This window comes from Perca fluviatilis, chromosome 5 (genome assembly GCF_010015445.1).
Source record: "Perca fluviatilis chromosome 5, GENO_Pfluv_1.0, whole genome shotgun sequence".
Classification (NCBI taxonomy): Eukaryota; Metazoa; Chordata; class Actinopteri; order Perciformes; family Percidae; genus Perca; species Perca fluviatilis.
In genome coordinates this window covers 37,998,440-38,019,036 of record NC_053116.1, presented here as the reverse complement: position 1 = coordinate 38,019,036, position 20,597 = coordinate 37,998,440, and the positions used below count along the sequence as shown (strand labels likewise).

Below are 20,597 nucleotides of genomic sequence, written 5' to 3'. Positions count from 1 at the left end.
TGATCTTATTTACCCTGAATTTATGTGCTGGGAAAATGTACTTTTTGGTTTAATTAGCCTAACTATGACACAAATCTCACCTCTCATTTTGATTTAATCAAACTGATTACATTTTACATCCATAAGTCCAAATTCAAAATAAAACCGCTACCTTCATAGAACTGTCCATTCACATTAAACACTACGTCTCATTTATAAACGTGGCGTCGCACGCAAACGGGGCTGAAAATGTGCATACGCTATTTCCCACGCAAAGGTTGTGATTTAAAAAAAAACAAACTTGACGGGAGAATGTGCGGTCCTCCACGCAAAGTCTGACCCATGCGTACGCACATTTTGGAGACAAAATAGGAATTGGCGACGCAGATGGTGAGGTGGTGAACTGAAGTCAGACTGCAGAGAGTAAATGGGAATAACTATAAAAGTTAAAAAAAAATAAAAGTATTGATGCCTCACGCACATTTTTCAATCCATATCATCCACGTTGCCATGAAGAATAAATCCAGCAGTGTTATTTGCGCTTGTACTGTGTGATAATTATTCCATAAACACCTCCAACTCAAATATTAGAAAAAAAAATGTATTAATGTTTAATCGGCGCTGTCTCGCCGTCACATTATCCGCTATGGAGCGCAGGAGGAGGAGATGACCCGACTGCATGGAATACAGGATAGCGTTTACCATAGCATTAGATAACAAATGTCAAAGTCTGAAAATACAGCCGTTAAGTTTTAATACTGTAATGACAAAACCTGCATGAAGAAAAGTGTGCTTTGCCTTATCTTCAAATTGTATCTCGGGGTGGGGGATACCACACGCAAATGGAAGAATCAGGAGAAAAATAGACTTCAGGGACCATGACGATGACTGGCTAATATGCCGATTTAGATTTTATAAATCTGTGCTCTTTATGCGATTTATGTACTGAATAGGGTCCAGTAGAGAGGGCAACGCGCCGGAACAGTGCCATCCCGGTCCAAATACAGGTCCTCGCCACTTCTGCAGGAAACCGGCTGTTTCCAGAGGGAAATGTCAGACAGCAAACAAAGTGTTTTTAAAATGAATATTATATATAATCTTCAACTTTATCACTAAGGCTTGTTTGAATATAATATATAGTTCTGTTAAATCTTATTATATACGTCTGGTATATCGAAGCTGTCCCCGAGTGCCGTAATGCCTGCCGTTTTGGACGTATTATTATTAATATATGTAATCTATAGATCAGGGTTCCATACACTGTGCAAGAACAGGCCGAAATTATAATTCAATTTGCAGCAATTCCTGAACGTCTGAGAGTTTTTTGGCTTTTTCTCCGCCAGTCATCATGATTCGGTGTAACAGTGTCATTCATATACTGATCAGCGAGGTGCTTTACATTGACTATTTATGGTTAAAAATGGGCGTGTACAGGGCGGGATAAGAGGCTGTTCCACGTACCCACACTTGTAGGTAATCTGTGATTTATAAAGGGAACATTGCTTACAGGTGTGGTACACACGGTTTTATAAATCTGACTTTTTTTGGGCTTTTGGGCGTACTACGCTTATAGTAAGGATCCTACGCACAGTTTTATAAATGAGACCCTGGACACTTACTAGGCTACGGCGAAAGCTCTGCATGGAGCCTCGCGCTAAGGTGACCAGATTTCTGAGACAAAATCCGGGGCTTTTCAGCTCAGAAGCATAAATACCTCCAAAACAGGTAATGTTTTTATCTTTGTAAAACTTAAAACGGGGACACTGCTCCAGGGGCGTCACTAGACCTAGAGCTGCACTGGGGCACAAGTCCCCCTAGGGGGGTCCATGGGCATGCTCCCCTGTAAGAAAATGTTCTCTATTTTAACGTTTAAATGCATCAATCTGGTGCACTTTGAAAAGAAATTCAGAGGTTAGACTTGATTATTCTTATCTATGGATGGAAATATTTGTGCTGTAGCACATATATATATATATATATATATATATATATATATATATATATACATACATATATATATTCAAAGTGTCTGACTACATTATTATTAAAGGATTTCTAACTGAATGTCAGAATGGGAAAGAAAGGTGATCTAAGCAACTTTGGTTGTTGGTGTCAACCGGGCTGTTCTGAGTATTTCACAATCTGCTCAGTTACTGGGATTTTACCGCAACCATTTCTAGGGTTTACAAAAAATGGTCTGAAAAAGGAAAAACATCCAGTATGCTGCAGTCCTGGGGGGGGAAAATGCCTTGTTGATGCTAGAGGTCAGTGGAGAATGGGCCGAGTGATTCAAGCTGATAGAAGATCAACTTTGACTCAAATAACCACTTCGTTACAACCCAGGTATGCAGCAAAGCATTTGTGAAACCACAACACACACACAACCTTGAGGCAGATGGGCTACACCAGCAGAAGACCCCAACAGGTACCACTCATCTCCACTAAAAATAGGAAAATGGGGCTGCAATTTGCACGGGCTCACCAAAATTGGACAGTTGAAGACTGGAAAAATGTTGCCTGGTCTGATGAGTCTCGATTTCTGTTGAGACCTTCAGATGGTAGAGTCAGAATTTGGCTAAACAGAATGAGAACATGGATCAGTCATGCCTTGTTACCACTGTGCAGGATGGTGGTGGTGGGGGTGTAATGGTGTGGGGGATGCTATCCTATCAATATGGGCCAACATTTCTAAAGAATGGTTCCAGCACCTTGTTGAATCAATGACACAAATAATTAAGGCAGTTCTGAAGGTGAAAGAGGGTCAAACACAGTATTAGTATGTTGTTCCTAATAATCCTTTAGGTGAGTGTATATTACATATTGCACCTTTTTAAAAGAAACCATGTGAAAGGTTTAGAGGAAATGTCTCCTTAGTGGAACTGAAAACAACTCATAGAAATCTGAGGTATTGGACTAACCAACAACAACAAGCCTCTTCCAACCCCTTTTGGAAAAGGGCACAAACCAAACAGTTTAAACCCCTGGTTTAATTTGCAGTGACCAGTCAATAGAGAGATCCCCTAGACCTAGAGAATACAACAGTGGTTATTCATTTCAAGGTTCTCTGAAAACTTCCTCTCTCATCACACCTTGGCTCCACTGTGACATCAACCCCCCTCAGTTATGTTAATTTGTCAGTGAGGTGTAAAATCTGACCAAAGTCCACCAACAGCTCCAGCTGCATTAGAGCAGGTCTCTGCTGTGTGTAGTGTAATCTCTACATGGTTGTCTTCTTTTGTTTCCAGATGGTGTTCCTGTTTTCCTCCCAAATCTGAGAGAGATGTCTTCAGTCCATAGAAACTGTGATCCTGCCGTATACAATGATGTTAAGAAAACATTTGACAGTTGCACCATTGCTGGTAAAATAATCTTATTACAGCAAGATTTTATTATAATTCATACATCATATTGCTCCTCTCCAACATTTCTTTCTTTCTTTCTTTCTTTCTTTCTTTCTTTCTTTCTTTCTTTCTTTATAATGTCTTTGTTGTGGCTGTAAGCAGTCCAACAAGTGCAGCCAGGGACTAAACACTGAGAGATGCATTATTAAACACACTGTGACGCATTTGAGATTGTACAATGATTTATTCCTCTTCTTCCACACGTAAAATACAACTAGCACTGCAGTTACCAAATGGAAAGTTACTTTGTGTTCGCTCCCAGGCTCCACCTTCTCTGTCAAAGCCCCCCAAAAACCCAGTTGAACAGGTGAAGCAAACAAATATGTTAACACTTCGGCTTAAACCACGATGAAAGAACGCCACCTCCTACAATATAAGTGCACAATATAATAATCAATAAATAATATAAATGAGACCATAAACAACATACAATATGTGGCTCCTACACCCTTTGTTCTTTATAATTCTCTCTCTCTCTCTCTCTCTTCTCTCTCTCTCTCTCTCTCTCTCTCTATATATATATATATATATATATATATATATATATATATATATATATATATATATATATATATATATATATATATATATACACATACACACACACACACACAACACACACACACACACACACACACAGCACACAAATTTATCCGTGGTGCACTGTCACAGAAGGCTTTTATACGTGACATCGCTCGACAGTGTTGTTGTTATTACTTAGAATTCCTCATGGAGCCGGCAGAAACTACACACTATAGCTTTAAGTCTGATTTCAACTTTGGAAAAAGAACCCAACGCCAGCCCGCTCCCGGGGGACAATCATGTGACCAGAGATCAGACTTCGCGGTCCATATTGCGGAGTCCCGTTAACATTACTGGAAACAGGAAACATCACTGTCTCTATTGCTGCAACAAAAAAGTTGTAAACACTCTGAAGCAGTGGCGGCTGCTGGTCTTTACATCATAAAAAATGTCCATTTATTTATATGTAAATTCTGCCCTACGTTCCTTTTCAAGTTCATTGCTCTTTTCATGCCTTTTATCTGCCCTGTCAAAGTCAGACAGATCTCTAAACCCCACCTTTGACCAAACAACACATCCGTGAGATGGTTTCATCAAGAGGCATGGCCAGCAGTACATTTTCTTTGTCACAGCACTTCAAGTCAGCCAGCTAACTTTGTCATACCAGGAGAGCTGGTACTGTTACTTTGCCTTATCTTTTGCACTAAATTAATCTTAGGTGTTGATCTGTCCTGCTGTTTAATCCTAAATTTATCCTCGTAAGGAAGACTTTCAAAAGGCTTTGCTAAAAACAAGGGGTAAGCTTCGCTTCAGACACGGCCACCGATGGCCCCATTTTGTTGCTACAAAGCGATCACTTCTTGTTAGCATTACACTGACCGCCATTTTTTTTTACGTCACTTGACTGTGAATAACTTTACATCTGAAGTTTCAAAGAAACACGACAATGTATAAAAGGCTCCATTACCTTGTACCTCACGTTATGGCTCCGTAGCAGACGTTTTTGTAAAAATAAGCTAACGATGTGTCATAACCAAGTGACTTACTGTCGCACGTAGAGGAATTAGTATAGTACAGGAGAAGCTCACAGGCAGTTTCGACTTACATTAGCTGTTTAGGTTTAATTACTAATGTTAACTAGCATGTTAGTTAGCAATAATTAGCCTGTGCCTATGTTATCTCCTTACATATACCTCACGCCTCCGTCTCTGTAAGATTGGGAATGATTGAGATTTCTCTTGGCACAGCTACCAGAAGACTTACAACTTTCAGACACGTTGCTCACGATGCATTTCATCTCGAAAACGTTTCTATATTCCACTGTCCTGCGATTCCAGATTCGACCATTATTAGCATTGTCTGCATATGTGCAGTTTGCTAGCGGCTAGTTTTTCACCTACCACACTAGCCTAGCCTATTGTATGAACGAAAATGAAACGATCTAACAAAACAATATTAAACACGGGAGGAAATGTGGGAATTAGGTTAAACTGAAACAAGGAATGTGGTGAATAATTGTATGAAATGTATGATGAAAATTGGCTAGCAATCGTTTGTCTTTACAGAGCCCCTAACGGTAGGGTTCCACACAGCGAAACACCATGCGAATTTCGGCCAGCGAAAAGTTTGCCTCGGGGGCGTACAAAACAACACGCAAGACCGCAACAGAACACCGGCTGCTAGGCAGCTAGCAGAGAGTTGAAGCTAGGTAGCTAGCAGGTAGTTTTGTTTGCTAGCAAGCTATCGTTGCTAGCTTGTGAAACTAACAACTCGTCATATCTCTCTCTCGCTCTTTTCTTTTTTTCTCTCTCTTCGTTTTTTTTTAAGTTTTCTTGAATGTGTTGCAATGTATATTCTGCTCATATTATATTCATATTATGTTCTGTTCATATTATGTTCTGATCTTGTATGCTGCATTATGCACAAATCAAATGTCCTCCCGCTATTTTACAGTTCATGTTATGTTATGAATAAATTAATTTAGGTAAGCCACCACTTACCGCACAAACTAAAATAAAATTCACCAATAATGTTCCTTCGCGCTAATTTTGCGGCTTCTTTTCTTGGCCAAAACTTGCAAAAATATTGCCATCTTCGTTGTCATCATGGATCAATATGAGGTGTGCAAGATTTTGGGTCTCACACTTAAAAATGATGGGTTAAAAATAACCCAACTTGGGTTGTTTTATAACCCAACCCGCGGATCACTATTGCACGGGACCAACAGTAGTTAATTTGACCCAGCAAGATGGGTTGGTCATTTTAACCCAACAGATGAGTTAAATATTCTACCCAAATGCTGGGTCAAATTAATTACAATTCTGGGTTGATTCAACTACATATTTGTTATATAGTGTGCCCAAATGCTGGGTCAAATTAATTACAATTCTGGGTTGATTCAACTACATATTTGTTATATAGTGTACCCAAATGCTGGGTCAAATTAATTACAATTCTGGGTTGATTCAATTACATATTTGTTATATAGTGTACCGAATGCTTGGCAAAATTAACCCATATCCCAGATTAATTCTAACACATTACAGTACAATTTAAGAAAATAAATTGCAATAAAACTGTTAAACTACAAACCTAGAACAGAATACATGCTAGATTTATGCATATATGCAATAAACACTTAAACAATACAAAAACAAAACATAATGGAATCTTTGAAAAAAAATTATTATATCAACAATATAGTGGAACTGGTGCAGTTCATATCACTCAGGTAGGAAAACATTCAGAGCAAAACAACAATTACGAATGAACTGGCTGAACATTCAACAGGCCAACAGTCAACAGGTCTATAGTGAACAAATTCAAATTCCTATTAAAAGCTGCTATTAAGAGCCATTAGCTCTACTTGCAAGCAAGTATTCTACTTTGAATAAACTTTACCATTTTAGACTCCCTCCTGGCATTTCATATGACCAAGTTTCAAACAACTTTGATGCAGCATCCCCATGCAGGACAAGCCTGTGCAATCTATAAAATGGAAAACACATTTTTAAAACCAATTCAATGTGGCACACTAATAAAACATTATAAACAATGCATCCTCATATGTAAGATCATATTTCCCTATACCTACCATGCCTTTGGTCATTAGGTGAGGGAACTCTTCGAGGATCTGATCGATGGTCCAATTGTTGTCCCTAATCCACTTGGCCCTGTAGACTGCCGTGTCCGCATGTAGGTCTCTATCTGGCTGAGGGGCTGAGAATTGTTTCTCAACCATTCTTTAAGCTGTGACTCACGTTCTCGCGATATGGTACATTCTGTAAAAAGAACTGTTTTGCTTCATCAAATAATTTTTCAGTTTAATAATTACCTGGTAGGAGAGCCCTTGCAAGAGCGCCATCATCTGGCGTTTGTGGTGGTGTCTGTGCAGTGCTCTGCGACCTGCTGGTTGATCTCAGCCGCTTCCTGACGTCCGTTCACCTTTCCTCCAGGAATCCAGTGGCTGGCTCTATTCATCTATTGGAGTCACTTTGACACATTACATGGAAGCTACTGAAAAAAGAGGAAATTATATTTCATAAGAATTCATGTCTGAAAAGGGCTTTAGTAGCAATGCAGACTTGATATGCTGTGGATGGGAAAACAAATATTTCTTACCTTTTAAATCTTTCGGCAAGGTCTGGCACTCTCGTCAAAGTGTTAATGACAAAGCTATCCATTGATCTGGAACAAACACAAAAAGAGCTTAAGCAAAGATACAATTGCTATTGTATTAACTATTCGGATATCACCATGTAAAAGCAATGCAGACTAACAGAAGAATGTAATCCAATGTGAAGATAACAGCCATTTTATTTAGCATCACAATCCTCCCTCTCTACCTATACAATTCATATGAGAAATTGCATGCATGTAAATTGTTTTTATATGAATGCAATTCATATTTGAATATTTGTGGCTGCTTTTTGGTCAGCACCGCATTGCCTGCCCCCGTACAACAGTCTACAGCAGTGGTTCCCAAACTTTTTATTATATATTTCTTAACCGTTAACTCAAGTGGCCCTTGGCCCCGCCATTTTAAATAAGCATTTGTTCGATTTTATTGTGGGTCACCACATTACTTAAATAAATGCACATACATGCATTTAGTCAGACATATCAGATTATCTCACTGTTTTTACATACTTTAATCAGTCAAAAACTGTGTTATGCTTTCACATTAAAAGCTTCAGGAAAAACAAGCGCGTTCATTTATAGCCAGTTAAAATAATATAGCTAGCAAAGCAATTAACGGACAGCCTGTTGGCTAGTAAACTATCTAGCTAGCTAGCTAGATAGTTAACTGGCGAATCACCTGGCTAGCTTGAAACTAGCTGGCAAATTAGCCTGGTTGAACTCAATAAACATGACCATATGCCCATGGGCATTATGAACTTGTTTCATTAATTCATTAATATAATTCAGACCAAACGGATAAGCTGTAGGCTATCCATGCTTCCATGATAACGGCTAAATGGCTAGCTACGTTGTTAGCCAAACTAACAAACTAGCCTCACAATATAAAGATAGTACTTTAATAGGTAACGCAACACAGACAATGTGAATTAGACATGTAGCTAGTGTACACAAACCTTTTATTTATTTGCCTTGTTGGATGACCAGACAGAGAACCAGGTTCTCTGCTGTGACAAGCTTCGTGTGGTGCGGACTCTGGTGATGATCTGATGACGTTCGAAGCACAAACAACCAAAGTGCTGGGTCAACTGATGTATGTTGGGTTGATGGATTTTGACTCAACGCATGAGTTGCACAAAATAACCCAACTTCCATATAAATAACCCATAATGGGTAAAACATTTCATAACCCAGCGGTTGGGTAGATGAAATAACCCAGCAGGGTGCACCCTTCTTTATTGCTGGAAAAAAGCGAACGCGCGCGAGCATGCATTGGGTTCTTCCAATCCTTCAGGACCGTAGGAGCATTGGCGAGAACCATCGACTGGTGCAGGAGTTGCGTCTGGACGATCATCTGTTCCAGGGTTATTTCAGGCTCACCAAGGAGCAATTTTATAATCTGCTCTCCGGGTCGGGCCACGGATCGCGCGAGATAAGATGCTCCGTATTGGCGCATCTATAGGGCCAGCTGAGCGTCTGGCTATTTGTCTTCGGTGAGTGGCCTTTTTCGGTTTACTGCCGACATTTATGAATGACATTTGTGTAGTATGGATTTTTTCCCACGCATATTTATTGCTGATTCGTGATCATACAAGTTTGATGAGGCTACTGCTTAACATTGCAATTTTCTATGCCAATCATACAGGGTGTCATATACTGAGTAGTGTGTGTGTGTTGTGTGTGTGTGTGTCAGTATGCTGTTGTCTGTGATTATACAAAGCAATTTGATCTGTTGAGTCTGCTCTGCAGAAGAGAAGAATAAAGAACTTCATTGTAATACTTAAACAAGATGGTGTGTGGTGTGTGTGTGTGTGTGAACTTCAAGCCCTGCAGAAATAATTACATCCTGCAGTGGTGTTTGTTATTTAGCATGTAGTAATGTAGATTTGCATCAAAGGTGTATTTACTCATGTGAATAGTATGCAATACTCATGTATCACATGTAGGCTATATACCATGTATGTTCAATTTTTATTTTATATTAATCATGTTTTTGTTGTTTGTTTTTCACAGATACCTTTCCACTGGTAACTCATTCAATGTAATTAGTTACGCTTACAGGGTGGGCCCCGCACCACTGTGGCCAACATAGTTGGAGAGGTATGTTAGGCCATAAGGGACTGCCTTGTGGATGAGTTCATGCCCGTACCAACCAAGGAGGACTGGAGTGCCATCGCTGATGATTTCTTCCACAAGTGGAATTTCCCAAACTGCTTGGGTTCCATCGCGGGAAGCATGTTGTCATTCAGGCCCCCTCCAACTCAGGTTCTCTGTACTTCAACTACAAGCACACATTTTACATCGTGTTGCTTGCTGTAGTGGATGCAGATTATTTGTTCGGGTGGTGGATGTGGGTAGCTATGGCCGAAACAGCGACGGGTGGGACCCTGAACAACTCCCCATTTGGTGAGGCCCTGAAGGATGGCACCTTGGACCTGCCAGAGGACCGCTGTATCGCTGGAGCTGAACACCGTGGGGCGACTACCGTTTTTTGTAGGGGATGAGGGGCTTCCTCTTCGTTATGAACCTGCTGCGACGACTTCCTCCTGGCTCAAACCTCATGGTTGACAAGAGGGCATTCAACTACCGTCTCAGCGCGTGCCAGGCTAACAGTGGAGTCGCCTTTGGTATCCTCTCCAGCCAGTGGAGGATGTACAGGCAGGTCATTGCTGTCAACCCAGCAAAAGCAGAAGCATGTGTGAAGGCCACCTGTATCCTTCACAACTTCATCTGGCTAACAAGATCAGGGAGGAGAAACACAAGAAGGCCTGCCTGTTCATCTGAGCACGGAGGTATCAGCAGCACTCCAGGATACACCTCGAGTCGGCGTAACAACGCCTGCAGAGCTACCTTCCGAGTCAGGAACACATTCTCTGAATATTTCAATGCAGAGGGTTCTGTTTACTGGCAACCACAACCACAGCCATAGTGCATGAAACAAAAAAGGCTCTTCAAACTCTTGTGTGGTGTTCATATTTTTGTAGATGTTTACTTTATCTGAATTAAAAATAATATACCGTACCATCATTTGTGGTTCATATTTGCAATTTACCCCTGTGAGATCATATTTATGATAATTTTTGATAGGTTTGGTATATTTTAGCATGCATGTGTTCAAAGGTAAAAAAATAGAAACAAGATTTTTGATCATTATTATAACAGGTGAAAGTGCTTGAAATGTATCAATTTTGTACCTTTTTGTGGGAATAGCAGGTGCAGAAAGACAACAGTTTTCATCGCACTTACAATTAAATACACTCAGGTCCAGTAATGAGGGAAACGTTAGTATTACATTAAAATAATTATATACATTTATTTCATATTGATATTCCATTACATGTTAAACTACGGACTGAAGGACACTCTCCTGTTCAGCATCATACACCATTTTGTAAAAGGTGAACTTAAGCTGTGACCGCTTAGCCAGAGGCAAGCGCTTCAACATAGGAATAATGCTTTTAAAAAAAGCTCATCCTCATCTGGAGGGACGGGTCTGGATGACAGGCTGTCCACAGCAGCCAGCATTCTCTCCTCAAAAGGCACAGAGCTGGCAGGGCTGAAGCGGTCTCTCCTTGGCCTCTTCCGTGGTGGACCAGAGGGGTGTCCAGGGGCCCGGAGACTTCAGTTTTTGGATCTGGGGGAATCTGGGGTGTCAGTGGGGAATTACCCGCCATCTCCTCACACTCTACTTGCTGGCTCTCCTGGAGGTCTTCGGGTCCGGCTTCCCTGCGTTTTGGCTGCTGCCTGGCTCTCCTGCTCTCTTGCCATGGTGCCACCTCTACGGAGCTGGCTGAAATTCCCTGATGTCTCCCTGCTCTACGAAGGGGGGCCAGGAAACCCATGATCATGAAGTATTTCCAAGGTCTACTGGCAGACAACCCAGCACCACTCCTACACCTGTCCTTCTCCTTGTTGTTCTCCCTCTTGTATGTGTCCCGAAGACCCTTCCATTTTTTTTCCACAGTTCTTCTGTGAGAAAAAAAAATCGTACAGGATAAGCAATAAATAATATATGTATTATACACCTCGCATTTCCAATTAACATGTACCCTGCTTTTCAAACGAACTTGTCACACACACATACAAACTTTTCTTTTCACATTTCAAGCACACGTTAAACATACAACAGCTATTCCATTCATTCAGGTCAGGGCAAAATATGACGGTACCAGTAAACCTATGTTAAAGCAATTGCAACCTCTCCACGGTTCAAAACGACAAAAACGTAAACCCACCCGGGAGCACCAACAATCATAGCAACCTTCATCCAAATATTTGCCTTTTTAAGATGTCCTTGTATTCGGACAGTGATGCATCGTACGAATTGGGAATGCAGACACCGCAGCAATAATTTCTTCCTCCATTTTTAAATGTCCGGGCTGTTCGAAGACAGAGGGCGGTAAAATGCACAGTAGCAAACCATCGGTAATGTTAATGCTAACCTGGCTATGTAGCCTAGCTGCCTTGCTATGCTTACAATGAAATGCAATGTCCGAACATGCTAGCGGGTGACCTGTCGGCAACGGAATCATTTTGAGTGTTTAAACTAGTACTATAGTGGTCTAAGCTATAACTATAGTGGTCTATTTGGTGGTGTGTTTTCCCTGTTTGCGTTCGGTGACATATAAACAACAATCCGTGTTGCTGCAAGCGTCAATGTTCGCCAACAAAACATGTAATCAAACAAATGCAATAAGTAGCCTAGCTAGCTGCCTGGCTAGGCTACAATGAAACCCAATGTCCGAACATGCTAGCAATTAGCCTGTCGGCTAGCTGAAAAGTTCGAGTGTTTAAACTAACATATACAGTGATCTATTTAGTGGTGAATGTGCCCTAATTAAGTTCGTGTGTCATATAAAAACACAATTCGTGTTGATAGAATACCGATGTTCGTGTAGAAACATTTTAATCACATCAAAATTTTTCATGATACGGGGCTGATAACCTCCGCCATCTTGGTCAGACTTTTTGTACACCCCGCCTCCAAACACAAAACACACGGACCTGATTGGTTCTCGAGTGGTCCTCATTTGCATAAAGTTAAACTTTCGTCAACTTTATTTCGCTCCCCTCAGCGATTCACTCTCATCTCGCTCAATCAGGGCGAATTTTGTCTCCATTCAACCTCAATGAGAGCAAAGCGAAATTTCGGTGTGTGGAAACCTACCGTAAGGGGACATGAGCAAAAAACATCTAAAGTTATACTTTCATGTGCTCACGTGAAACCTAAAGTTTAGTTTGATGTGCTCACGTGAAAATTTCATGTGTGCACGTGAAACCTAAAGTTTAGTTTGATGTGCTCACGTGAAACTTTCATGTGTTCACACAAAACTTTAATGGGCGCCGCAAAACTTTTCGTATGCGCACATGAAAGTTTCACGTGAGCACATGAAAGTTTCACGTGGAGCACATGAAAGTTCGTCAGAGCCCGCAAAACTAGTGTGGGCCCATGAAAGCCGTAGCCTGGGCCATACTGGAGACAGCTGAATGACCACAGTAAAGTTCATTAGTTGCACTATATTTTTAATCTAGGTTGTAATCTAATGTAATTAATCTTCATTATAAGGACATTGTTGCTTTGCTTGCAAGTCGTCACCATTATATTGTTTTGATACGACATTTAAAATGTATTTAATCTGTTCCGGTGCATTAAGGGACAGCGATTTGGATCGGGCAATTACTTTCATTTATGAACAGTTACAAACAGCCGGCCAACTCACGGATATAGGTAGATGTAGGGCCTACACTAAATGCAAGGAGAATGGATTAACAAAGGAAAGAGAATGTTAAGCTTAATACGAGAACTGAACGGGATAATTCTAAAACGGCTTAATGTGAAAAAGCAACAGTGGTTTAATGTACCTAAACAACGATCAATGATCCCCAAATTTCTCTCTTATATTGCTCCTCATAACCACTGAAAACTGTCAAAAAATCGAACCCAAAGTCCTATTATTATGGACGTTATCTGACATTAAGCGTTTCTGCTTCACATTTTCAGCAGGGCAGCGGAGCGGCTGTGGGTTGACTCTCAATGGTTCTCATGGGCTGTATAAGTTCTAACGCGTAAAAACTTAACATGGATTAATGTACCTAAACAATGATCAATGATCAAATTTCTTTCTCCTATTGTTCCTCATAACCACTTAAAGCTGTCAAAAAATCTAACCCAAAATCCAATTATTGTGGACGTTATCTGACATTAAGCTATTCTATTCTGTTTGTAACAGCGCAAAATGGGTTTCAAAGCGCGCCGCTGAAAACAAACCTAAGGTTTAGTTTCATGTGCTCACACAAAACTTTCATGTGCTCGCTGAAACTTTCATGTGAAAAGGTTTTGGTTTTCGCGTGCGCACATGAAAGTTTCGTGTGAGCAAATGGAAGTTTCAGTCCTGGCCCAGCCCACTCCTCCACCCCCAGAGACGCTGAGCTTTCGTGGCGGGACATATTCGCGCGCATATATCCAATGACCATCTAGTTTGAAGCACTGAGAAAAACTGATCAAAAGCACCCCGTTGAAGTCCATGGACGCCAGGCTTCAACAGGGAAATGCACTGTGATATTAATACATTTTATTTCTATAGCACTTTTCATTGACAAATCAATCCCAAAGTGCTGAAGGATAAAAACAGGGTAAAAACCAAAGCAAAGAAATAAAGACAAACAATAAGACAAATAGAGATTTATGAGAACGGTTGCTAAAAAAGGTTTTTAGGCCCTTGTTGAAAGAGGCTGGTTTGTGGAGCTCTCAGGTGGTCTGGGGAGGGAACTTCGGGCAAGGAGCAGCTGAGGAGGAAAGCCTGATTCCCCCATGGTGCCGAGTTTGGTCCTGTGGGGGTGAAGAAGAACTTTGTTTCTGGAGCGGAGGTTACGTGAGGAGGTTTGTGGTGTGAGTAGCTCTTTAAGTAGGGAGGGGCATTACCATGGATGCAAATGATGGGGAGTAGGGAGATTTTGAACTCAATCCTGTATGAGACAGGAAGCCAGTGGGGTGACTGAAGGATGGGTGTGATATGGTCGTACTTTCTCATCTTCATTAGGACAGCTAGAGCTGTTTTGGATGTGCTGTAATCTTTGAAGGTTCTTGCTAGGAGTCCTGCTGAGGAGAATATTACATTGCAGCCGTAAAAAACTAAACCCAAGCACTTAACTGCCCATGGGTTTGTGTAACAATAGGCGACTGTGTCCTGCAACAACAAGGAAAGTCCCTTCAACTCTTGCTTCATCTCTTTTCTTTTTCTCCGCTGCTTTCCGTGCTGCCTTCATGTGCAGTCGGAAATTTAGACAGATTTCTATCAGAGTTCATTTCAACAGCTTCTATCAGTGAATTTGATTTGCAGTATGTGTTGTATGTTCTAACCAGGCTTCTCTCCACAGATACTTGTGCTGAGTGTCTTCAGAGGACATACCCTCACATGTAATCCAACAGAGTATCTGAACGGGGATCAGTGCTGTCCTACGTGTCCTGCTGGTAAGATCTGATTGAATGTGCACTAGGCACGGAGGGAAGCCAAACACCTGCCCCCACACTGCCATGACACAGAGCTGCATTTACATTGGCAAAGTATCCCTTTCATTAGAAACATTATATTGCATGAAATAGTTGGTTTTCTTTTCAACAGGAAAGTCGAGTTAGAAACCATTGCACAGAGTTCAGAAGTACTTCCTGTCTGGATTGCGATGAAGGAACATTTATGAATCATCCTACAGGACTTACAGAATGTTTTCGCTGTGCACGCTGTGATTCAGGTAGACTTATTTATATATACAGTACAGGCCAAAAGTGTGGACACACTTTCTAATTCAATGCGTTTCCTTTTTATTTTCATGACTATTTACATTGTAGATTCTCACTGAAGTCATCAAAACTATGAATGAACACATATGGAATTATGTACTTAACAAAAAAGTGTGAAATAACTGAAAACATCTTATATTTTAGATTCTTCAAAGTAGCCACCCTTTGCTTTTTATTAATAAGGGAAACAATTCCACTAATTAACCCTGACAAGGCACACCTGTGAAGGTAAAACCATTTCAGGTGACTACCTCATGAAGCTCATTGAGAGAACACCAAGGGTTTGCAGAGTTATCAAAAAGCAAAGGGTGGCTACTTTGAGGAATCTAAAATATAAGACATGTTTTCAGTTATTTCACACTTTTTGTTAAGTACATAATTCCATATGTGTTCATTCATAGTTTTGATGCTTCCTTCTCGTGAGAATCTACAATGTAAATAGTCATGAAAATAAAGAAACACATTGAATGAGAAGATGTGTCCAAACTTTTGGCCTGTGCTCGTGTGTGTGTATATGTATGTATGTATGTATGTATGTATGTGTGTATGTGTGTGTATATATATATATATATATATATATATATATATATATATATATATATATATATATATATATATATATATATATAAAATTATTAGTTAAAATGTATGACTAAGCCTAGATGTAGTAGGCTTATCACTGCTGGTCCCACTGTTAATGCTGTGTAAGAACTGAGAAAACTAAAGACTGGTTTAACAGTGTCATTGTGAAGATGCAGAGAGTCATTTAGAAGAGTTTACTGCACTGCAGAATTATAGACTGCACGCAGAAACAAAGACCTCATGTGTTATGAAATACTGTGAGACCAGTGAAGACTATTTTGTGTCATAAAAGCTTCTTTTCAACACCCGCGGTGCTACCATTGGGCCCGGGTGGGCCTAGGCCCACCCATTATAGGTCCGGGCCCGCCCATTTTGACCCAGGCCTATAGTGAGTAGTGAGTGATTTTCATTCTAGCAGTTCATCCAATAAGCAGCCCGAGGAAAGCTTTGAGTGAAAGCTTCTCAGCCAATCAGCGGCTTCTACCCCACATGTGGACTCTTAAGCCTGCCCACAGGCTGCATTGTCACCAGCAAGTGATCCAATGAAATGAATGACGTTAGCGCACAAGCTTTTCGAGCAAGCTCAATGAGACAGACACAGATTGTAGCTATTAGCTAATATGAAACTCAATGCAAAGCAAAGCAGCTTTTTTTCTTTTAAATTCAGCAAGAAACAGGAGGAGGAAACTCCTGCCATTTTAAGTAACGTGGTTACAAGTGACGAGTTACCATCCTGCTCGGCCCTCTCCCCATCAAGTCCTCCCCGTAGCCACCTAGCCACCCCCCTCATACCAGCAAGGCAAATAGGCTAATAATAATAATAATAATGCTTAGTGTCTGTATGCATGGGAACCCATTTTTGGCTTATTTTAACTGGCCCATCCAGTTTTCTGGAGGCCCACCTCCAATCAAAATCCTGGGCGCCGCTAGTGCTTTTCACATAAGTAAAAAGCAGTCGACATGATCAAAGTCTTTTGCAGTTAAGATATTGGTTGTTGGTATTACCTTAGACTTTTATTTTCTGTTTTTATAAATGGGACGATTTTAGCATGTACCTCTATAGTAGAAGAGACACAATACATATGTAACATCTTTATGTGTTGACAGGTTCTGGTTTAAAGATGAAGACGTCATGTACGACTACCTCAGATACAGTTTGTGAACCACTGGAGGGATTCTACTGTCTGTTCTCTTCAGGAAACAGCTGTGTGGAAGCACAGAAACACAGCAGTTGTCAACCAGGACAATATATCAGCCAAAAAGGTTAGTTTATTGTGTTGACTTTGAGATTATAGGTATAACTTTATATTGATTATAGGTGTAATTTTAAATGAGAACACCAAAGTTCAGGGGAAATAACCTTAATGAACTTAAGAAGAGTCTGAGAAGAGAAGAGACTGGAATGAGTCATTTTTCCTGAAATATGAAAAGCTTGTGAAAGATTATATTTTGGGACTTGAAACAAAGAAATGTTGTATTGTATATAATAATAATTTATTTAATAACTGTCTGCTTCAAAAATGTCAACAATCAAATAGTTTTTTAAATCCACTGTAAGGAGATCAGACAGATCTGATGAAATGTAAAGATGTCATAGAACACGTTGTTCTCTTCACAATATGTAAACTGAACTGGATCATTTGTACAGGAACAGCATTAAGGGACACTGAGTGCTCTGACTGCAGAGATGGAACATTTTCTGATGGGACATTATTGACATCGTGTCAGCCACACACACAGTAAGTGAAGCTTCAGATCAGACATGGACACACCTGAACTCTTCCAACAGCAGCATGGTTCCCTACACATGGTCCTGTCAAAATGTCCCTCTATCATTCCAGATGTCAATCATTGGATCTTCAGCTGATAAAACCAGGAACTGCTTCAACAGATGCTGAATGTGGAGAACAAAGTTCAGGAGCTGTGATCGGCGCCGTTGTGGGGGGGCTTGTGACCTGTTTAGTGGTCGGACTCGCAATAGCTCTGTTTTTGGTGTGGCGTCTCAAAAAGAAGAAAGACACAGGTATGATTGGCATTTAGACAATTAAAAGATTTATGTTTTTAATACATAATATAATTGGCAGATCATTATGTTGTTGATTGAGGTGTTTTTCATTGGTAATGTTTTGATGCAGGAGGAGAAGGAAATGCAGACAATCCCGAACAGGTATGTATTATACTCTCACTACTGTTATTACTCAGTCCATGTTACTGTATGTACAGTAGAACGTAGAAATGATTTCAGTATAGAAGTAATTAAATGATATCACTCTTTTATCAGAACTCCATAAACAGTAAACATCCACATGAAGAAGAAGAAGAAGAAGAAGAAGAAGAAGAAGAAGAAGAAGAGCTGGTAAGACAGTAATGAATTCTTCATTTAAATGTTCATGTCTTTATAAATGTATAATATGTTTCTGTTTAAACTCAATTTATTTCTCTCCTCAGGGTGGGAGTGTGAAAATTGAACACAGAGACAGTTCATCGGACACTGCAGAGGAAAGTTCCAGGTTCAATGGTTGCTGACACATTGTAAGTTGTACAGAAATGAATCAGTCCATGGTGAATTTTGGGCACTGTGCTCTAAATTGAACAGCTGCTGGTCTGCAGCCTGCATCACTATCTTCCAGAGATGTTACTGGGACGGAGACAAAAGTCCTCCTGGAATAACTGAAAGTCCTCCCTGAATTAACTAATTGGAGCACGGACTTAGTATGTGACGGCTCAAGACTCTTCATTTATTGGATAGCTGTGAAGGAATGTCTCTGTCTAAGTTGTTATGTGGTGCCTTGCAGCGTCTTCATGTAATTATACATGCAGGTTTTATTGATCTTCTCTGGTGGTCACAGAGAGTTGGACCTGAACACTGTTAAGATACTGGACTCCAAGTATGAACTTGTTCATGTGTGTCTCTTTTCTCACCTTGGCTGCTGACATCAGAGACCACAGAGGCTCCTCACTTCTCTTCTGATCAGCTGCTCAACTCACAACTCACAAAGTAGCCATACACAGAAACTGTTGCTGCTTGTGTGAAAATGTTGCACTACTGAACTAAAATATTGAAACAAACACTGAACTATAAAATATAATGAAGTCTGTTGAAATGTATGTAAGTTATGAATAAATGGGAATTGATTTATTTACAAGATGTACGGCGTCATTCCAGCGAGGCGTAATGACTGATGGGTAATCTTGCTTGTCAACTTCCGGGTAAGTAATGAACCGTTCAGTTCTTACTACACAGTTCAGTTTAAAAGCATATTTAAAATGGCTAAATACCCTGTGTAGTCCACTTTGCAGGAAACTACTAGGAGATCAGAACCATCTCTTAGAGAACAAAAAAGCTGCCGACTTGGATTTGGGCCATCTTGTTTCAGTCACATCGTCAGCTCCCATCTAGTCTCACATACACCACAGATGCATTCTGGGATAGGAGAAAAAAACCGCCTGGTTTGTTTTGCGTTTCTTTAAATCGATCCCAATTCGTCTTGGCGGTGCTAAGCTCTGGGCACTAGCGAGTCGGCTCTGCTAAATAATCTCTGGAAAGAACGCCACATAAAATATTAAATAAAGTTAACAGTTAACACAATACAGTAACATGAGCTATTTAAATTAGCGGATACATGGTTAAACGTAATTTGCTCTTACCAGTGTATCTCCGTGTGTATTTCATCCACAGCTATCCCATCAATCGGTCCCAAAACGTCCCAGTTAGAGAGGAAATGCCCTAAACATATTCTTTGTAAATCTTTATAATCATTCCCCAAAAGAACCAAGCAGGCCTGCCTTGTTGTATGATCCAAATCTTCAAGTGTGTAGCTTGCTAGCTCGAAGTTTGTTGTAGTTTCCTGTAGAGAAGTGATTTTTATCCTGGACATGAACACAAAAAATGTAATAACCTTTTGAAATAACTTGTATACAGTCATTGACACCACCACACAATTCTAGTGGGTTATAAGTGATGATGGAGAGGGATTACTTTTGTATTAGTCCATATACATTGTTTTTAGTAAAATACTTTATATTATCTTCTCTCTGATCTTATTGGGTGGTGCCCAACAAGAGGTGATTTATAGCCATTTTGATAACAGCTGGACCAGAGGATGAATACAATGTAAGTGAATCAAACCACTGGATAGTGTGCATTGTGTATGTACAAACCAGCTGGGTCCAGGTCCAGGACTACAGCAGTACATGGTAGAGAGAGGTAGAGCACATGCTGGATGTTGTGAGTGGCTAAGATATTTATGAGGTAATATCTTGACTAGGCAAAAGAAACGCCTTGATGGTTGAAACATGCCCTCATTTAACCCCTGCGAGTTTGTAATATTAGGCATGTTGACTTTTTATGCCTTCAGCTTCTTGTGAACGCAATATCTCGGGAACACCTGGAGGGATTGTCTTCACATTTTTTTTACAAATGGGACTGAATAAACTGGGTGGTAGTAGCTCAGTCCCGAGGTAGTTGGGGGGGTTGCCGGTTCAAGTCCCTGTATGGACCAAAATACGGAGCATGGATTGGAAGCTTGAGAGGTGCCGGTTCACCTCCTTGGCACTACCAAGGTGCCCTTGAGCAAGGCACTGAACCCCCAACTGCCCTGATTCTGACATCTCTCCATTAGTGTGTGTAGCATGTATAGGTCCTCAGCATGTGTGCAATCAAGGCCAGTGTTTCA

General features: G+C 40.5%; 1 protein-coding gene across 1 annotated transcript; it reads left to right on the top strand.

Moving 5' to 3' along the window:
• Window positions 1-1,625: 1,625 nt before the first annotated feature.
• On the top strand, window positions 1,626-18,529 carry LOC120559229 (tumor necrosis factor receptor superfamily member 14-like). Its single transcript, XM_039800790.1, has 10 exons — window positions 1,626-1,704; window positions 3,225-3,338; window positions 14,919-15,013; window positions 15,166-15,290; window positions 17,029-17,184; window positions 17,570-17,660; window positions 17,763-17,944; window positions 18,057-18,088; window positions 18,203-18,277; window positions 18,370-18,529. The coding sequence occupies exons 2-10, from the start codon at window positions 3,300-3,302 to the stop codon at window positions 18,445-18,447; spliced, it is 873 nt and encodes a 290-aa protein (XP_039656724.1). The 5' UTR covers window positions 1,626-1,704; window positions 3,225-3,299; the 3' UTR covers window positions 18,448-18,529.
• Window positions 18,530-20,597: the final 2,068 nt, after the last annotated feature.